The sequence below is a fragment of the Watersipora subatra genome, chromosome 4 (genome assembly GCF_963576615.1).
Source record: "Watersipora subatra chromosome 4, tzWatSuba1.1, whole genome shotgun sequence".
NCBI classification, from domain to species: Eukaryota; Metazoa; Bryozoa; class Gymnolaemata; order Cheilostomatida; family Watersiporidae; genus Watersipora; species Watersipora subatra.
Window position 1 is genome coordinate 55,841,910 of NC_088711.1, and position 20,540 is coordinate 55,862,449.

The 20,540-nt window shown below is 33.9% G+C and overlaps 2 protein-coding genes across 3 annotated transcripts in view; one reads left to right on the forward strand and one right to left on the reverse strand.

The window, feature by feature from the left end:
* Window positions 1-813, reverse strand: part of LOC137392773 (cell death abnormality protein 1-like) — a 52,941-nt gene extending 52,128 nt beyond the window's left edge. The window contains exon 1 of the mRNA XM_068079093.1: window positions 693-813. The gene's annotated coding sequence lies outside the window, so the exon portion shown is untranslated. The remainder of the gene's footprint in view (window positions 1-692) is intronic.
* LOC137392774 (heat shock 70 kDa protein 13-like) lies at window positions 797-20,518 on the forward strand. 2 transcript variants are annotated; one of them, XM_068079095.1, is made up of 8 exons: window positions 797-863; window positions 5,431-5,566; window positions 8,027-8,116; window positions 11,651-11,756; window positions 12,947-13,091; window positions 14,960-15,182; window positions 17,578-17,748; window positions 19,086-20,518. In XM_068079095.1, exons 2-8 carry the CDS (start codon window positions 5,539-5,541, stop codon window positions 19,622-19,624), a joined length of 1,302 nt encoding a protein of 433 aa, XP_067935196.1. In that variant the 5' UTR covers window positions 797-863; window positions 5,431-5,538; the 3' UTR covers window positions 19,625-20,518. The 2 variants fall into 2 exon arrangements, with proteins under 2 accessions (XP_067935196.1, XP_067935195.1); XM_068079094.1 differs by having other exon boundaries at window positions 826-863; window positions 5,475-5,566.
* The last annotated feature ends 22 nt before the right edge of the window (window positions 20,519-20,540 follow it).

A 20,540-nucleotide genomic window follows, 5' to 3' on the forward strand; every position in this document is an offset into this window, starting at 1 on the left:
GATCCACGAAATGAAAGTGTAGATTTCACTATTGCCGAGTCTCTACTCTCCACGTCCAGATCACGACCGTAAAAAGATGACAGAGGTAACAGAACCATTATCTCACAGCACACAGAAACCAAACTGGCAGAGAACAAGAACAACAGAAATGTCTAGTCATTTAAGTCGTATGTGCTCTTTTAGTGACACTAAAACAGCTATATCCATATAGTTTATCGTATCAACCAAAATCTATTCATGGTTTGCACTCATTTCAGTAATACGGAACCTGATGCTTTGTGTATTAGTTTTGTTTTCAAACAACTCTGATGTATACTTTTGTACACGTTACTAAGTTTTATTTTTGGTGTTTTGAGTCTTATTTTTTTGGGGGTTTTGTCATTGGTACTACTAAGCGAGATAGAAAAACATTAATATTTTTTTATTACATATCTTAGTGTGAATATATACTTTAGACACAAAACTAAATTCCAAAATATTTAGCCTGATAATACTCTTATAGATAAATATGGATTACCGCGTTGTTGTTGAAAACTTTTTTCACTCTTCACCCGTATTGTGCAATAGTCTCTTTTTAACGAACCAGTTTTGAGTAAAAAGAGGCCTATGAGTTATGACTAATCACTCACGCTCGCGCTATAGTCCGTAAACCTAGTTTCCAAATAAACAGCGAGTTTAGCGTATACACGTACATGTAGTGCAGATTGTTGTATATTTTGCGATGCACCACGTTCTAGCAGTCCACTTCCTATTAGTGCTGAGTCTAAGTGAAGTACGACCCAGTATTTTCGTTTCGTATTACCAGAATAGACACGTCAACTAAACTGTTCGAACTGTTGGCGTAAAATTACAGATATTTACAGGTAAAATTATCATATATTACTGAACCAACAGGTGCTCGCATATTTATACTTTAGAGAGCATCTATTGAACTTGCAGTTTTAATAAAACTTAAAGTTTTACTAGAACGTCAGGCTCAGAATATGATTGATTGTTGAGAGCTTCCTTGTCATCATACGTGAAATACCTAAACGTGTTATTTAGTCAAGTTTATTAATTAATATTTATTTTATTCATTAATTTTATGACATGTTTGTTTTAAACAATGAGTTGGAAAGAGAAAGACCGAACCAAATAAAGATAACATGTAGACTTCAATGTACATGCAAAGACTAAAATCTTTTATAACAGCTTTTCACCAAGAACTGTGTTGTATAAAAGTATTAGCAAAAGCAGATAGCGTAATGGAGAAATGCCTAATTACCGGAGACATACGCAATATTACAATGAACATGACGCCTAATACATTAGAGGACTAGCAATAAAAATAGTCATCATATACTCCTCTACGTACAAGCAGCTTGAAACCTCCTGTTGAAGTAGCCCATGAGGTATGAGACATCAGTTAACATGCCAGAAAACTATTAAAATATCAGACCTGTGCCAAACACTACTAAGACAATTGGAGTTAGTCATCATTTCTAACCATTACACTCTCATGACGTATTTAAGACAAGTTCACTCGATTGCTAACCCTCCACAACCGAAAGAACAGCACCTGAGTGCCTAAACACTTTCTCACAGGCTAACAGAGACATCTATAATAGAGAACAGCTCTAATGACTCAGCATCAATCTATCTATTTCTATTTATTCTATATATATTTCTTTAGGCTATTTTAATCTTTTTTCATTAATATTATTGTTTAGAATTTTGTTAGTTGTGTATTTTAATAATTAGTCTTATAGAATAAAAAGTTCCTTTTACTGGTAAATATTAGTATTGCTTACAATAACTAAACACCTTTACTTGTACCTGAACCAGTAATAGTCAAATTAGTTCCCACATCACAAAGCAAAAGTACACAAACTGAACACAGTAAGAATAAAATAAAATAACAAAGCAAATTCAACACTGATGTGGCGTGTGGGTTCCGATTAGTTATGCATTACATAACTTTTCCACATCCACCCATAGCAACTGTACGTGAATTAAAATCTAAGCTTCATGTAGCAAACTAGTTGCAATATAGCAACAACATTGCAAACAGTGCTGGCTAAGAACTTATAACACTGAGGCATATTCCTTTCCACAAGCTCTAGTACATCCTAAAGAGTAAGAGAAGAGAACAACTGACAACTATGTTCACTTTTTCTAGTTTAGCTCCTAATCTTGCGATATTGTGTGGTAGGCATAAAATAAGTTGTTGTTAGAGACAGCTAGGTCAAATAATAAAACCAGAGATGAACGAGCCTTGCATTGTTTCTACGAATTTGTAATTTTTGTTTTTTATATATTGAAGGTTTCATTTTGAACCCATGTTTGTCTTTGCAACTCTTTAATAAAGTTTCTTACTGTTAAATGACACCCGGTGGACAGACTACGGTTGGATGTATAATATAAGCAATTAAATTATCTTGGCAAATAAAAAAGTTGTTGATTTTGTGGGTAAACAAGACAGTGTTCTAATAAAAATATTTGCGTAACACAGTGCAAGGAAGTTTCTATACACCTATAAGACAATCATTGAATTGCGACTTGAGATAGATTAATTGGCTTGAGGAAATCATTACCAGAACTAGAAGAGTAATGGTGTTTTATGCATGCTTGTCAGATAGGTCTTATTTAAGATATGGTCATTGAACGATTAGAAAAGATCCAAACAAAGTATCTGGAAATTGGGTTTCAACAAAATAAATTTCAGAATTAATTGGCAACTATGAAATGACGGATACTCAGTCATTCCGGGAATTCAAGAAAAATTCCCATTACTGCAATTGGCTGAAGGATTATTCAAAATACCTTTGTAGTGCCTAAAGGAACTATGCAAAACAATGTTAAGCATATATATCTATGCTGTGCCACCTGGCATTGCCCGTGTAATAGAAGAGTCTTTGGACAGAAAATTGATTTGTATTTAACATATAACAACATTTGCCATTATAACTTTCAAAGTACATATCATGAGAGAAGTGTGTCGTGTAGTTGAAATAAATTAAAAGAAAAATAAAAACAACTGTAAAGGTTTTAAAACTTTGTCAAACAACTGTACCTTTCAAGCTAGTATCCTGGCATATTGCCAATGGAAAACTCCACTAAGCTAGTTAATAAGGTTAGGCTTCCAATGACGGTAAGCCATGATTTTGAGTCTGTATTTTTGTCCAGTCCAGCTGTTCTAATAATAGCTATAGCCGGATTTCCAACAGACGGATTTCCAACAGACGGACTTTGAGAAATTTATATATAGATATATTTCTCAAAGTATGTGGATATGTGTATGTTTGTCCCTCTGGATATAGTTATTAAAATTTTTATATTGAAATTTCGCATTCTGATGGATTTGAACTCGTGATAATTACCATTAACAAGTTACTTATCCAGACACTCTACCACTGAGCTAGAACGGAATAGTGACTAAAGATGTTTTTATATACGGCATACGCCATGCGCGTGCTAATTATTTTAGCCTTGCGTCCACGAGTTACGATGCCTCTGTTCAGAAATATTTTTTGACATAAGTATATGCAACGCGATGCTTCTTCGTTTTTTTTCTTCAGGGCTAATTTATTCGGCCCAACTATATCAACAATAATTTATTTCGAACTTAAAATTTGGTGATTTGTGTACTGATTATATACAGTGGAACCTCTGCTCTTGGACACTTCAGTTCTCGACCAACTCAGTTTTCAACCAAAGATTTTGAGATTTGTTCGTCTTGGATCTCAAACATAAATTTGGAGCAAACCGGAGCATGCGCATTGAAATTGGAATAGCTCCGGAAACAGCATGAAAACATTCGTTAACAAACGGAGAAGCAACTTGCGCTTCATAAATTCTTTACAAAAAGGGAGGAACCATCTGGGACGATGTCTCCTTTAACGAAGAGATTTGCTAGGAAGATAACCCCTCCAGTCGCGTTACCTTAACTTGTTTTGGAGGAGGATTTTCCCTCAAAGATGTGAAGTAAACGTTCCATTGCTGTTTATATTTCTTTTTCTTACGATTTTTGATGTAACTGATCTGTTGCATTTTTTTGCTGTTTCATTATCAATTTCTGTCATTGTATCTCAACCTTTAATGTTTATGATTTTTTAAGAGCAAAACATGCGAAATGTTTACCTTTGTTTTTTTTCCCATCATAAATAGAAAACCTTTCATTAAAATTAAACACGATCTATATCTACTCATTTTTATTTATAGTATGCAGTACAGTTTAGGTTTTGAAATGTAAAATAGTTTACGGAAGTTGTTTTCTCGCCATGGAATGGATTAAAATTTACTTCCATTTATTCTAATCTGAAAAATTGTTTCGGATCTCACACAACCTTTTGGAACTGATAATGTTCGAGAACTGAGGTTCCACTGTATGTTATTAAAAGATACGCGTCGCTGAAAGTTATGAAATTTTAAATTTACAGTGGTTTGAAAACCTTTACAGTTGTGTTATCTATTTTTAATTGAATTGTCCTGCACAAAACTTTTAGTTATAGTTGTTTGACAAAGTTTAAAAAGTTTTACCATTGTTTTTATTTTCTTATTTACTTTATTTCAACTACACAAAACACTTCTTTCATGATATTTAGTTTGAAAGTTAGAATGGCAAATTTTGTTATATGTTAAATAGAAATCAAATTTCTGTCTGAAAATCTTTTTATTACCGGGGCAATGCCGGGTAGCACAGCTAATATATATATAAATACATGTATATATCTATGTATACTAGCTGTGCTACCCGGCGTTGCCCGAGTATTAAAAATCAGCTTATAAACAATCAGAAGTAATGAGAGTTGCCTGCCACTTGCGTTTAGCGTGGCAGATTGACAATGGAAAATTTTAGTAAGTTAACTAATGACAACCACTTACTTACAATCACCCTGCATGTTACGCAAAGCCGTTGGGTATGTGCTCCCATGTAGAGGCTTATAACAGCAAGCTAATAACTCATTCTCTGTAGCCTATTGGGGTCCGAGATCAAATCTTCTTCGGTACAGATTCTTCCAAGATTTTAATAGCTAAAGCCGGAATGCAGACACATGACATTCAGACATATAACAAACTTAGAGAAATATAAATATGAGATAAATGTATATATATATAAACAGTAAAACCTCTGATTGAATGCCATGTCGCTTTATTTTTCTACCCTTTCTCTGTAGTGGCGGTCAAATAGAGGTGGCGGTCAAATGGAGGTTTTACGGTATATACATACTAACTCATATATATATATATATACTACTGAATACCAGTTTTTCACCGCTTGTTTACCCGAAGTTTTTTGCACAGTAAATTCATTTTTAACCATGAAACATGATTTTTTGGGATGATATAAATCATTTGACTTTAATTGGCCAACCCTGCATACTTGCTCAAATACTGGAAAAATTATTATTAAATGCAAACACTGTCTTTATTCTATAATGTGTATTGTAGGGTTATAAAACATCTCACCATACCCGTGTTTTCTGTTGTCTTAGAAGCAAAAGGGGAAAATTCGTAAAAGTTTTATTAAGATCCTGAAGAAACAACCTCTGAAAGCCTATGGGCTCTTCTGCTATCACCCTCCTGGGTAAGTTCACATATTAATATCATTGTTAATACTGCCGGCCATGTTTTAGTATCTATTAAATAAGATTGCTGTATTGTTTAGCCACACGCGCATTCAGGATTAAAAATTTGCAAGCTTCGAGTTCATTTGGGTTTAGCTCGTATAAAGATGAGTGGAAAGGCAGTAATGGAGATGGGTTAGAAAATGGCAGAATTATCATTAGGGAGATAAAAATGAAGTATGTCAGTACAGGTGTCACAAATTTTGTCCTATCTTTAGTTTGAACAAATAATAAACTGTTTACTGCGCACTAAACCTGCTGGTTGAGAAATTTTTAGCTGTATCTAATATTTTAATTTTCAACAAAGTGGCGACACATTCATGCTGTAAGATTTGCTTTGCTGGAGATGGTTGGTTGTGATTTTGAATAAATTGTTTTTTCTATTCAACGAGCATTAAATGTGTGCAAAATATTTCGGCAACTTTCTGTTGATGACACTAATTTTCACTATGACACCGATTACACTAATTTGCTCGTTTTACTGATGTGAACCACACAACACACAATTTTTTTGCAGAAAGCCAGCCACGAGATATTTTTACTGACACTGGACGTTATTTGTGTCCACAGTACATGTATGTCAGCATTGGCAAAAAATGACTTTCTCAATGATATGAATAGGAGTGTTGATCAAACATTTCCCGCCCTTTGATCAATATTTACCCTAATGTTTTGTGACATCTGTGTTTCTGCCGGTGGAGCTACACTTTATTTACTCCATTCAAACCGATGTTACAAGTTCCTCTTGCTTTATATTATATTTATATACAGCTATTAATATTTTAGCAATTTGAGTTTTTATATATTTCATAGTTGACCCTAGCCTGTCTTGACAAACTGTTGTTTTTGCGGAGTTGTTCCCCTGCCGATCGGGCGAGCAACACAACATCTTGTCACAAGACGTACTGCACCTGATGCATCAGCTGCACTTATAGGGAGTTGTTCTCTTCCATCTATGCGGCTTGGCTGCGATGTTATGTCGGTCGCTCCATTGGTAATCATAATGAATTTCGCGCAAAAATTCATGTAGAAAGAATAAAATTACAACATTTAACCAGCGACCAGTCTCTGCTGTTAACTTTAATAGAACTTGAGAACTTAGGCAACAACAGCGACTAAACATGTCGTTATTTGTGCGCTCAGTCAGTTTTATTTCTATTTTTGTATCAGTCAGTTTTATTTGTTCTTATGGATTTTATTTTCAATTATTTTATTCTTAAATTGTACTAACGTTTACAACCAAGACTGGTCTTTGGTTAAACGTTGTAATCTTATTTTTTTCTAAATAAATTTTTGCGCGAAATCTGTTGTGATTACCAATGGAGCGACCGCCATAACATCGCGGCCAAGCCGCATAGACGGAAGCAAAAAACTCCCTTTCAGTGCAGCTGATGCATCAGGCGCCGTACGTCTTGTGACAAGCTGTTGTGTTGCTCGCCCGCTCGACGGGGAACAACTCCGCAAAACAACAGATTGTCAAGACAAGCTAAGTTGACCCATACTCAGCAAATTATGTAGCCACTTTGAAAGAATATTATTTAGGAAGTACCCCCAAAAAATTAATATTCATGTTTGCTTTAGAAAATCTTTCCATTATCAACTAGGAATAATGCTGTTCACTCATCTACTTACTTTAACGTTGAAACACACACATTATTTATGCAATGTTAAGGTATATCCTTGTTCTGAACAAAAGTTGCTGACAAAAATGGTCTCTGCGATGACATTCACTCATGTGAACTTTCATTTAAATCTGGTATTATAGGGTGCATTTAAATTGGTGCTAACACATGTCTTCCTAAATAGTGGATGACCTTATTTGAGCAGATTTGAATGGACCTAACTGTGTACTGGGTTATAGCCCATGGAGAGGTTGTCTTTTCAAGTCTCGAATCACAACAATGTTTGTGGAATCTTCCTGCAATTTCTTTAGTTAGATTGAAGTCTTTTTTCTATTATTGAAACTCGCTGCTCCAAGTAATAAACTCAGATACCTATAAGTTTTTTTTTAGTTTGACACATGTACAATATTATTTGCTATATTAGGAGCTGTGTGTGTTAAAATTTGGGAAAAAATATTGCATCGTACTGGATTAGAACTCATACTTTATATTATAGATGTTTTAGCGATAACCTGTTTTTGATTTTCAGCTATTATATATCAAGTTATTAGGTCAAAGCATTACTTCTTTAATTATTTTACATAGTAACTGTGCTCACGTTTGTTACGAAATGAAAATTCTTCTCTTTGGAGATTTAGCTGAGGTTGTTTACTCCGTTATTGAGTTGTTAACTGGTGACAATTGTGATGACATCATGGGTTCAAGTCCTAATCAGATCTGTTCTTTTTTGACAGGCAATCATTGTAGCTGTTATTTTATCTAATGCTAAACTGACAATATTGGCTGCTTACGTTGCAGGGGGAGCCCTGATTGCTCTGCTTTTTGCTGGCTATTTCGCGCAACGTTCTCTTCCTCCCCCTGCTCCTAAGGTTGTTGGGATAGATCTTGGTGAGTTCTTCTACATTCTGCTTTTATATTTCATGTCCTTCTTGAATATTAAGATGAGTTTGAATATTAGGATATATCTGAATACAGTCATACCTCAACATACGATTGCCCCAACATATGAGAAAATCGAGATACAAGGAGAATTTCAAGAAAGGCTCTTACATGAGATATGTATTCATTGAGATTACGAGCATACGAACTAATTATTAATTGCCACTATATGTTCATGTATGCGGGAGGTCGCTTTCAAAAATCGATTTGTCGGTCTCCTTGAATCAGTTTGATGAAAGTTTTAACAGGTTGGCTAAAAGTCATAATAATGGCAAGGCAAAAACGTCCAACTGAAAACAAATAACAACAAAAAATGAGAAAATTAAAATAAGTTTAGTAAAAGATTCAAACTTAGTTTCAAGTGTGTGTTTAGTAAGTTTAATGAATTTAAGTTAAATACAAAGTTTCTGTTAGGTCACAAAACTTAAGTGTACCAAATGTGTTGCTGTCAAGTTTCTCTCAGACCATCGTTAACCAACAGTCTTGAAGGTAAAAACTTACAGTAGTTTACATAATAATGCTACATTTTATTGCATATTTTAACAATTACATGGGTATTTGTTACTTTGTTGGTGTAGGTGCTGAGTTACAACAATATAGAGACAAGCTTTTTGGCTGTAATGTTCTGTTTTATGTGTTTTTTTATAGTATGATAACGGACTAAGTTGTATTAAGTAATTTTATATAGAAAATAGTGTCTTGAGGCTCGTGTAAAATGACATACTTGCGCAGTCTCAGAACCCATACGCTCGTATGTCGAGGTATGATTCTATTAGGATAAATACGAATATTAGGATATATACGAACCCTAATACTCATATTTAAATATTAGGGTATATATGAATATTAGGATATATTTGCCTATTAGGATATATTTGAATATATTACGATATATTTGAATATATTAGGATATATTTGATTGTATTAGGATATATTTGAATGTATTAAGATATAGTTGAATATTCGGATATATTTGAATATTAGGATATATTATTGGAATATTAGGATATATTTGAATAATAGGATATATTTGACTATTAGGATATATTTGAATATATTAGGATATATTTGAATGTATTAGGATATATTTAAATATTAGGATATATTTGACTATTAGGATATGTTTGATTATTAGGATATATTTGACTATTAGGATATATTTGAATGTATTAGGATATATTTGAATATTAGGATATATTATTTGAATATTAGGATATATTTGAGTGTATTAGGATATATTTGACTATTAGGATATATTTGAATATATTAGGCTATATTTAAATGTATTAGGATATATTTAAATATTAGGATATATTTGACTATTAGGATATATTTGAATGTATTAGGATATATTTGAATATTAGGATATATTATTTGAATATTAGGATATATTTGAGTGTATTAGGATATATTTGACTATTAGGATATATTTGAATATATTAAGCTATATTTGAATGTATTAGGATATATTTAAATATTAGGATATATTTGACTATTAGGATATATTTGATTATTAGGATATATTTGACTATTAGGATATATTTGAATGTATTAGGATATAGTTGAATATTAGGATATATTTGAATATTAGGGTATATTTGAATATTAGGATATATTTGAATATTAGGATATATATTTGAATATTAGGATATATTTAAATATTAGGGTATATTTGAATATTAGGATATATTTAAATATTAGGATATATTTGAATATTAGGATATATTTGACTATTAGGATATATTTGAATATATTAGGATATATTTGAATGTATTAGGATATATTTAATTATTAGGATATATTTGTCTATTAGGATATATTTGGATATATTAGGATATATTTGATTATTAGGATATATTTGAATATATTAGGATATATTTGAATGTACTAGGATATACATGTATTTGAACATATTAGGATATATTTGAATGTATTAGGATATATTTAATTATTAGGATATATTTGACTACTAGGATATATTTGAATGTATTAGGATATGTTTGAATGTATTAGGATATATTTGAATATCAGGATATATTTAAATATTAGCGTATATATGAATATTAGGATATCTATTAATATTAGAATACTTCAGATGCCTGTAGATGCTTCAGAAATGTATACCTACTTTAATGTTTCACTTAACGTAGAAGATTTATGTAAAGTTTTTGTTTCGTATGAAGCGTTAAGCCGGTCCAAGTTCTCAAATTCTATTTAAATAACAAGAATCTCATAGTTAGCTAGCCTTAAAAGTATCATTCTCTTTCTTGCCGCACTTTGGAGAGAAACCGACACATAAGTGTATCTCTCTTATTATAGTCTAGTGTGCTGGGGGAGATCGTCAAGTATGCCGATAAAGTGTAGGTAATAAGTAGCTGCACAACTATTCAGTAATATCTGAAGGCGGTTGATTGGCACAAGTGTTTGAATGTCATTCTACGAAGTTGAATGACATGAGTTGGAGTTTTGTTGAAAGCTGTTTTATCCTTGCCTTTAAAGGTTGACTTGAAACAAAATTCACATTACAGCTACAGTCAAGGCCAATACAAAGCTCAATATAAAACTTATCACAGCACTAGTTTATGACAAACACTTCGGGTTTCACCGAAGACCCCGTATCAAATATAGATGCTCGCTACTTTACAGTTTTGTTTCGGCATTATTAAATCGTCAAGTCGTAATCTGATCATGTGACCCAATACTTCGCAAATAATTTTTGCAGCACTTTTCGATTATAACAGGTGACCAACAGGCTTGTCATGATTATCAGACAATGATATGTACTCCTTCGAGCTAAGGTTAAAAAGTTTAACGAATCTTTACAGTAAGTTATAAGATATCAGTGCTAAAAGTGACAGCATTATAATGACGATAAAATGGACGCGTAAGAACAATAGACATAGTTTTATTGAATGCGTGAAGTATATTTGTGAAAATATTTTGACGAATAAGGTTGCAAGAAAGTGTAAACAGAAACCATCTCTCACAACAACATCACCTTTGAGCCGTTTTGGAAAGGGAATCCAAACTACGGCGGTCTCGTGTGGCTGCGATTTTCTGTTCGTTTTTGAGCTTTTAAGAGCTTCTAATCACCTTTCCACATATTTTGCACCTACAACACAACAGAGTAAGACATGGTGAATCTTTTTATATCAAATAACGGTAATGTGAATTTTGTTGCAAGTCAACCTTTAAGCATGACTCCGGGCAGACACCGTTCTTATTACAGTAAATACATGTATATATTCTTGTTTTACTTTATCTTAGAACAATACAAAATTTTTATTGCAGCTTAAATCTCTTTAAGTAGAAAAAGGAAAAAAAATTAATTTAAATTGAGGTTGAAGGTGTACGCTCCCAGGTTGTGATGAATACCATGTCGCATAGCCTGTGATCCTCTTAACATTAAGGCTTCTCCTACCTGTTTTTATTGTCATAAGTCTGCTGTGTTATCATGTTTTATACTGAGACGTTGATATGTAGGCACAACCTATTCGTGTATTGGTGGATACCAGTCAGTGACAGGGGAGGTAATCATATATGAGGATGAGGAGAAACATAAATGTATACCAAGTGTTGTCGCCTTCACGTAAGTTCTATGATAAGTTTAAACAGGCTATTTATAGAATATAAGTAAAATCTAATTACAATATTATAACTTGTAAAAATAATCTGATCCCTTGAAGGAATGAGAGAATAAATATAGCTGGTAGTGAGCTATAAAAGTTGGTTGAAGCAGCGGTCTAGAAACAGACATTGATTGGAGATGAAACAAGTGGCATGATGCAGGTTATATGTCTAGTGAGTGTTAGAAAAATAGAGAAACTGTTACACATTCAGCAGGAGTCAACTGAGAAATTTTCTATGTGCTGTCAATTTTGAATTACTTCAAGATTTCAAATGAGACTGGAGCTGTCTCGACTTAGTGCCATGTTATCATTACATTCTGTTACATTGGGACATCCAGATGGCCAATATAAGCAATGTAATCAAGAATTTCAACTGATGACTTATATGGCCATTACTACAGTGGAGTCCAAACTTTGGCTGTTGTACTCCATGTTTATGGCCTACTATGCAAGTATTATTGTAGCCTGTAAGCTGGAATATGCTGCAGATTCTTAGGTCCTGAGATATTTCATAGAATCAATCTTCGTGGCGGCTGTGGTTAAGTTGTTTCATTAATTCACAGACATTTAGGTTAGACTAATATCAATTTCTCTGCATGTAGAGGTGGTACTTCTCATTTTCTCCACTCCTTATTTGTAATCAGTTAATTTTTAATTTTTAAACTATTTAACTATTTAAAATTTAAAAATCAGTTAAATTAGCATAAAAGTGGCATTAAGGCTATTGTCTCGGTTTGAAGGTAACGTAAAATGACCCTAAAATGGTTCCCATTTTTCCAAGATTGAATGTTTTTTATGTAGTTTATACTAAATCTCCATGTCTCAGCCTTTTTACGAAATCCTGTATTTTTGTTATAAAACTACACTATTTTCCATAAAGTTATGTTTCAAGTTTACTTAAGCTTAGTAAAACTGTGAAAGGTTTTGCGTTGGTGTCATGAATATTCTCTCCTGATGCTTGATACGTACTACTATTTTACCTTATATTTTGCCATCTACACTTAGTGTACATTATTAGTGTACATCTACACTTAGTGTATATTGCTAGCTGTCTCTCTAATACCCATTCTAATGAACATTTACAAGATATTTGTCATGTGACCATGTAGAGAGTTCAAAAGTCTTCCAATGTTACGTTTTGTGATTGCAGAGAGACTGAAATACTTGTGGGGCACAAGGCAGTTGCGCAGCATGAATCCAACCCGTACAACACTATCTACGATGCTAAAAGGTTTATTGGTAAGCAGTTCACCAAAGAGCAGCTTGATGCCGAGGCTCCTCGCTATCAGTTCAAGGTCAGTCAGCTTATATTGTCCGTAGCTCTTCCTTTCACCTTAGTCTACGATATTGCGGTTTATGTAGTTTACTGCGCGTTGATTGTTCATTGTCAGCTTTCTAAAGAATTAATGACTATACATACTACGCAGGAGTTGTCACCTCTTAAATATGAACTTGCACAAAATTTTAGTCGATTTAATCAAAAAGTACTGGTATTTTTCTATCAATTGCGATTGTTTTTGATGTTTGAGGTGGTCTGGATGTCAAGATGTAAAATCAATAAAACTTGATCACTCTTAAAATGCTCAGATCAAGCGAAAGTGCGATTACGACATCTATAGTTTGTTATTTATGTACGTTAAATCATAACATAACAAAATGATAGAAAAAGTAAGGTGCAATGAGGGCCCATATGCACAGTAGCATGGCCCGAGTTAATAGATGAGATTGTTAATGAAGAAAACATGATTGTCTAAGCAAAAGGAATCGGAACAAATTTATTCCAGAGAGTCCACAGCAAGTACTGCTTCAAAGCAGCCCAAAACCATTATAACTATCAATGTTCCTTAGCCAAATTGGCAAGGAATTCCATGCTGATGACACATGATAGGTAACCCGTCTATGGCCACCAGTAGAGGAGGAGGGTGGAAGAGGTAATGAAAATAATGAATGACGAGTCTTGTAATGTGTTGACAAGTTAGTTTGAGATTTAAATTGTGTGAAGGCTGAAAGACATATTCTTAGTTCGTATAGTTGTAGTTGTTGCAAAGAGACCGGCAGAATATAGATGCTGCGTTCAAGTCAAGTTCAATTCAAGCATAGAACAAGTCATTTCTTGCATAGTAAAGTAACTGTATCTTGTGATCAAAGCAGTCAAATAGCGAAGAGATGTTTATAACGATAATAATAATAATGATATTAGTAATAATGTTGATAATTACTCCTACAGTAACATTTATCATGAGAAGTGCGGTTCAACCAAAGGTTAGGCGTGCTTCAAGATAGTTTAGTAGCTTTGACTAAAAAAGCACTTACTTTCATATAAACAAGATAATTGCAACATTTTAGTTCAGTAAAGCCTAAACATCGGCTATTTGTCTATCTACGTATATTTGACCTCAACACCTTAGCATGCACGTTGCTACTTTTCATCAGAAAAGTTTGGTTTAGCACATTTTCATTACCTTTTTACTTAATTGTCTGTAGATATGATAACCTTTTAAGTTTATGCTATAAAAATATTGAGAAAGGAAAATGGGTGTCATAAGCTTATTACAACCATACTGTGTAGGCTTAATAGTAATGATTTGCTTTTTGAAATGGAGTTGTGTTTTCCTTCAACATCCTGCATGAGTTATTTGTTGACTAGCTCTAAACTCTGCTTTCTACTTTAACAGTACTGTACTGGGGAACTTTATGGTCGAGGCAGCAATATCTGTTTATTAGTGTATCTATTAGTTTACATATGTTACTGAAATAGGAAGCACAATCACTAAATACACTGAATAAAGGATATGCTCTAAAGTGCACCAAGCACTCACCACATGTATATGGTTTGTAGCAAAAGAGACGGTACCAAAACTACCCTTATTGCTGACTGCATTTTGTAAGCTCCTAAGGCTTGCCTTTTTTTACTGCAAACATAATCGAAACTTGTGTAAGATTGAGTAGCATTTTAGTCAGCCGGCATTTAACCTTTTAGGATGTAATTTAAATGGATGTCAAAGCGTGATCTTTAAGGCTTAGCTGGTTATATCGGATACTATCAGTGCTCAAGACTCGTTAATTTTCTCCAAGACAGAGCGATTTAATAAATAAGTCACTAGAAGGAATATAATTCATGTCACATTACGTTTTATCAAATCAATGTTTCTGATTGCTGTAGATGACCTTGGATAATGAAGGCTTTGTGCAGTTTCATGTAACACATCAAGGCAAAGCCCTAGTGGTGGATCCAATAGCAGTTGGTGGGTATATAGCAAAGACTCTGAAAGATACCATGGAAAGAAATCTGACCATCTACAGCCCAAACCTTTGTGTGGTTTCCGTCCCGGCCGAATTCAACCAACTGCAAAGGAATTGCACAGCAAAGGCTCTTGCTACTGCTGGTCAGTAGAGTAGGCCCATAGAGTCAGACCCATAGAGTCAGACCCATAGAGTCAGACCCATAGAGTCAGACCCTGAGAGTCAGACCCTGAGAGTCAGACCCTGAGAGTCAGACCCTGAGAGTCAGACCCGTAGAGTTAGACCCGTAGAGTCAGACCCTGAGAGTCAGACCCATAGAGTCAGACCCATAGAGTCAGACCAATAGAGATTTCTAATATTAAGGTTCATGGTTATCGATGGAACTTAGTTTACCCTAGAACACTTATGTATTCACCTCATCTAACTTTTGCGTTTTCACGGAGTCATCCTCTCGCGAAAATTTCATGTGCGAAACTAAACTATCATAACGAACGAGTGAAAACGCTAAATTAAATAGCTTTGTTCATTGATAGTCCAAGAAACAAATGGCAGCAAGCGATCAAATTGCATTATCGACCTCGCCCACACCATTCTACTTGCGGTTCATAATTACAAACTAGTCCCAAATTGAAATTTTTTTCTTATTGGTGAACCAGGCCCGTATTCCCTGGGGCAGCTGGATGGCTGAGCCGCCTCAGCTTTTTAGGAACTTTCCGTGGCTAAGTACGGTCAAACTCGGATAACTCGCCCTCGGATAAAGTTTAACATTTCATCTCAAACACAAGGTTAACTCGAACGGATTCGTTTGGTCCGTTCCCACGCAATGATAAATTGTTTTAGATAACTCGACCTCAACATCATTTATTCGAAAATTTATTTGCCCAACGGCTATGGAGACGGTCTTTATCGCTGTAGAATATCACTTTATTCGAAGCCATAGAGACAAACATCAACCTTTAGTAGTTCTTAGGCGTCATTATTATCATCATCAGTGGCAAAATATTCTTATTAACAACCTTTATAAAGGTTTGCAAAATATCAAGTTTTACCAAACATCTGCTTGGCCATGTTCCATCGAAAGCGTGGAAACTTCTGTATGAACTTAAAATAAAATTGGGAAAATTGATCTTTGTTAAAACGCTCAAAAGAAAAAGATGTCTTTTTTCTGAGCGTTTTAACTGCGGTCAAGTTTTGCCTATTTCAATTTAAAAACGTCTCATCAGTCACATCACCTAAAACAAAACAAATCTCAAAAAATAGAAAAATGTTGATACTTTCCGATAAACTTTTTTAAAACTTTACACGAGAGGCCCATCTGATGACCTACATAAGAAAAACTTGTTGGGGGCTTACAATGCCCCCTCAACATCCCCAGGTGTTCATAACTAGTCGCCTAACATAAGCCGCCCCAACCCGCAACCAGTGAATACAGGCCTGCGGGTATCTGAACCTGAGGACTTTAATTATGTTTGTTTCACTGCATAATTTATTTTCACATCACTATATTTTCGCACTCATCAGAGCTGCGAAATTAAGGTGCAGTGAAATTTTACTCTGTATGCTACTCACGAAACTAAATACTAGCGAAATATAAGTGTCCTAGGGTATTTTATTTCTACATTCTCTGATTGAGGGAGTCCATAGAGTTATCCTGAAAGTAAACACATAATTTCCATTTTCATGGTTTTAAACATTTGATTTCTTAAATTAAAACAATCATAGAAATACAGTTTCTTTTCTATCTCAGCAATTCTAGAATAATTTTTTTTCCAAAATAATAATAATCCTAACGAATGAGTTATTTTGAAAAGAAACTGTTAATTGGTGGACAAACACAATGAGGAACAAGATTTCTCCGTCTGTTGCCTTACTTGAGATAAAGAAACAAACAACCACAACTTATTAAGTACAGCTACAGATTGCCTGCACACATTTTTATTTTGGCAATTATTTCACTCAGTCGTGGTCATGTACTTACCATGACAAAAAAACAAGCATTTGAATAGCAGGCCAGAAATGCGGATGTCAGGACATACTACATGCATGCATTAATGTGTTTTAGTTGCTGCTAAAACTTAACGTCAAAGGTGGGAGTTATTTACTCTTTAATGCATAGCAATTAACGCTAAATCACAAATAGTCGTGGTTGTAAATTGGCGGTATACATGTCACCCCTTCACTCCTTTTTACTAAGATATTGAATAGCAACTAGTTTTTTATGTCATAAACTGACTTCAAGGCTTGTCTATGGCTTGGATGAGCCTTCGAACTTTCCTGGATTTTAACAGCTGACTCTCAATCGCAGATATTTAACTCATTTTAACTGAAATACTTTTCAAGATTCTAGTTACTGTGTTACTCTAAACTTTACATTGAGTTGTTGCTATAGCAACTATTTACACAAATCAACAATAGCATGAGGTCCTGTTGTAACACAGGTATACTAGCAAGTCCGACATCAGACATTGATGATTAATAGAGTCCAGTGGAAGTTAAGCTGTGGTTTTTTTCATTGTGTATTTCTCATTCCTTTTTTAGGTTTTAAGGTTCTGCGGGTTATTAATGAGCCTACAGCTGCAGCCTTGGCCTATGGTCTTCACACAAAGAAGGGTGTTAGTACTGTTCTAGTCGTCGACCTGGGTGGGGGTACCCTTGATGTGTCCCTCCTGCTAGTCCAAGGTGGAATGTTTCTCACACAAGCCATGGCAGGTCAGTGTTCTATGTAGACAAGCCATGGCAGGTCAGTGTTCTATGTAGACAAGCCATGGCAGGTCAGTGTTCTATGTAGACAAGCCATGGCAGGTCAGTGTTCTATGTAGACAAGCCATGACAGGTCAGGTTCTATGTAGGCCTCTTGATTGATTTTTATAAACAAAGTAGTCTACCATGGGCCTGTAAGATTATTTATAGATATATGGTTTTAGATAAGTGGCGTTGGTGGAGAACTCAATCCTAAACCAATTTTTATATTTAGAAACTATAGTTTTGTATATATTTTATATTTATTATACATATATTATATACTTATTATATACATTTATTGTTATACATATTGATAAACATTATATATTTACCAGTATATATATTATATGTAGTTATTATATATCTTAATTTGATCTATTTATTATATATTTATTAGATATACCGTCAAACCTTTATTTGAACACCATGGCACTTTATTTTCAACCCTTCTAATGGTCAGATAAAGGGTGGCATTGCATTTTTCAAACATCTCGTCGAGTACTAATAGTACAGATTCCATCGTCAATGCTAAAACTTGATTTACATACATCAAAGTATTAAAACCGTGTTAAACAAGGAACTGATATTAGCCTGATACAGTTATTAAGTGTTTCTACTGTGTTGCATTCAAAGTTTTGATGCGAAAAATGTAAAGTTGGAAAATAGACTTCGATATGAACAGGAACAATGAATTTATTGTTATTGATATAATCGAGTCATTATTAGTACGGTTTTGTGGACACTTTTCTACAGATCACTTATTATTATGGGTTTATAAAGATTAAGAATTTCAAATAGTGGAGGTCAAATAGAAGTGGCGTTCAAATACAGGTTTTACCGTATTTGTTATATCTATATTAATTATACATGATGTATATTTGTTATATAAAAAAAAAATTGTGTTCACTATAATGCATTCAATTATATTATATTTAGATGAATTTAAAGAAATTTATTGGCCTTTCATAGGATTTCGTATTGATCAAATATTATCCTTTAGTAATAGGTATGCGTTTAGTGAACTAATTTTGTTGCAAGCTTTGCTATTCAATCATATTCGCTATACTATTTTGGTATTATAATTTGGTGTTAGCCAATCAGAATAAAGTATATTATAAGTTATCCAATGATAATAGCATGCTATTGATATTATTCATTCTTTATTATTTGCTAAATTTATTCTTGTTGGTCAAATTTGATTAAAAAGGAAATGAAATCAATAATAAGTACTCATTTTTAAGGCTAGTTTGAAATAAAAAAATTAATATTTTTTGTATTAGATATTTGCACCTTGTCTATTTCAGGTAACAACCATCTTGGTGGGCAAGATTTTAACAATCAACTACAAAACTACATCTTAAAAGACATCCAAAATCATTATCATGAAGCGCTTACTGAGCCTGGGGACCTCCAGTTATTACGGGCAGCTATAGAGACTGCCAAGCTTAACCTCACCTTACACGATGCAACTATTTTAACACTCCCTTTAGCCTCACTGGGCAATAAGACATACACTCATAAAGTTACCAGAGAAGAGTTTGAGCGCATCAATGAGCCCTTGTTTGAGAAAATACTGGAGCCAGTCGGAGCTGTGCTCGAGTATACGGAACTAGAAAGGTCAGAGGTCGATGAAATAGTCATGGTGGGAGGATCGACAAGAATACCTGCCGTCAGACGTCTTGTCAGTCATTATTTTAATAAATCTCTAAACACTGCGGTTGATGCTGACTTGGCTGTTGTATCTGGTGTATCGATACAAGCTGGTATTATTGGAGGCATGTGGCCTCTCATGGTCAGCGCTGTTGAAGTGCAAACAAGTGTTAAGAAAATAGTATTTAATTAATAATAAATAACAAGGCTGGGTATATGCGTTGCCAAAAGTTTATATTTGGAGTTGTCTTGTTCTTCCTATGTAAACTCAGATCTTGGTTTTAATGTTTTCCGTTGACGATGTCTTTTAATTAAATCGAAAATATACAAGTTTTGTTTTGAAGGTCAGTTCAATTTCTAGTGTACGGTGTACAAGTTTGAATTGTTTTTTGGGTGCTTTCCAACGCATGCCTTAGTCAAGTTTAAATTGTAATAGCTGTCTCAGAAAGAGGCGTTTTACTTTGTACCCAGCGAGAATTCTCTGATCTCTTTCCTTTTCAAAATGTCTAGTCATCATCCTTCATATATTTCATGTTTGTCTGAATTGTCATGAAAATTTATCAGTTGGTTATTAAAAAATTATTATCCTGTGATAATATTATTTTTTTCACTCCCAAGTTGTTTTGCTTTCTTTCGTTGTCTAGTATTGGATGGCCAATCATAGCCACTGTTTATTTTTGGATGGCCAATCATAGCCATTGTCTAGTATTGGATGGCCACTCATAGCCATTTTCTATTATTGGATGGCCAACCATAGCCACTGTCTAGTATTAGATGGCCAATCATAGCCATTGTCTAGTATTGGATGGCCAATCATAGCCATTGTCTATTATTAGATGGCCAATCATAGCCACTGTCTAGTATTGGACGGCCAATCATAGCCACTAGCATTTAGATATTTAATTATTTATATTTTGTTTCATTCATTGGGGTCACGCAGATTTATTTTTGATAAATTGTATTTGTGCTGTTAAATATTGCATGTGTCTAGAATAATTGTTTTTGCACACTATTGCAGATATCTTTTGTTATGTTAAAAAAACTATTTTAAATAAATAACAATAAATAATATATTACTCTACCTACAGATCTGCCTCTTCAATTTTTAT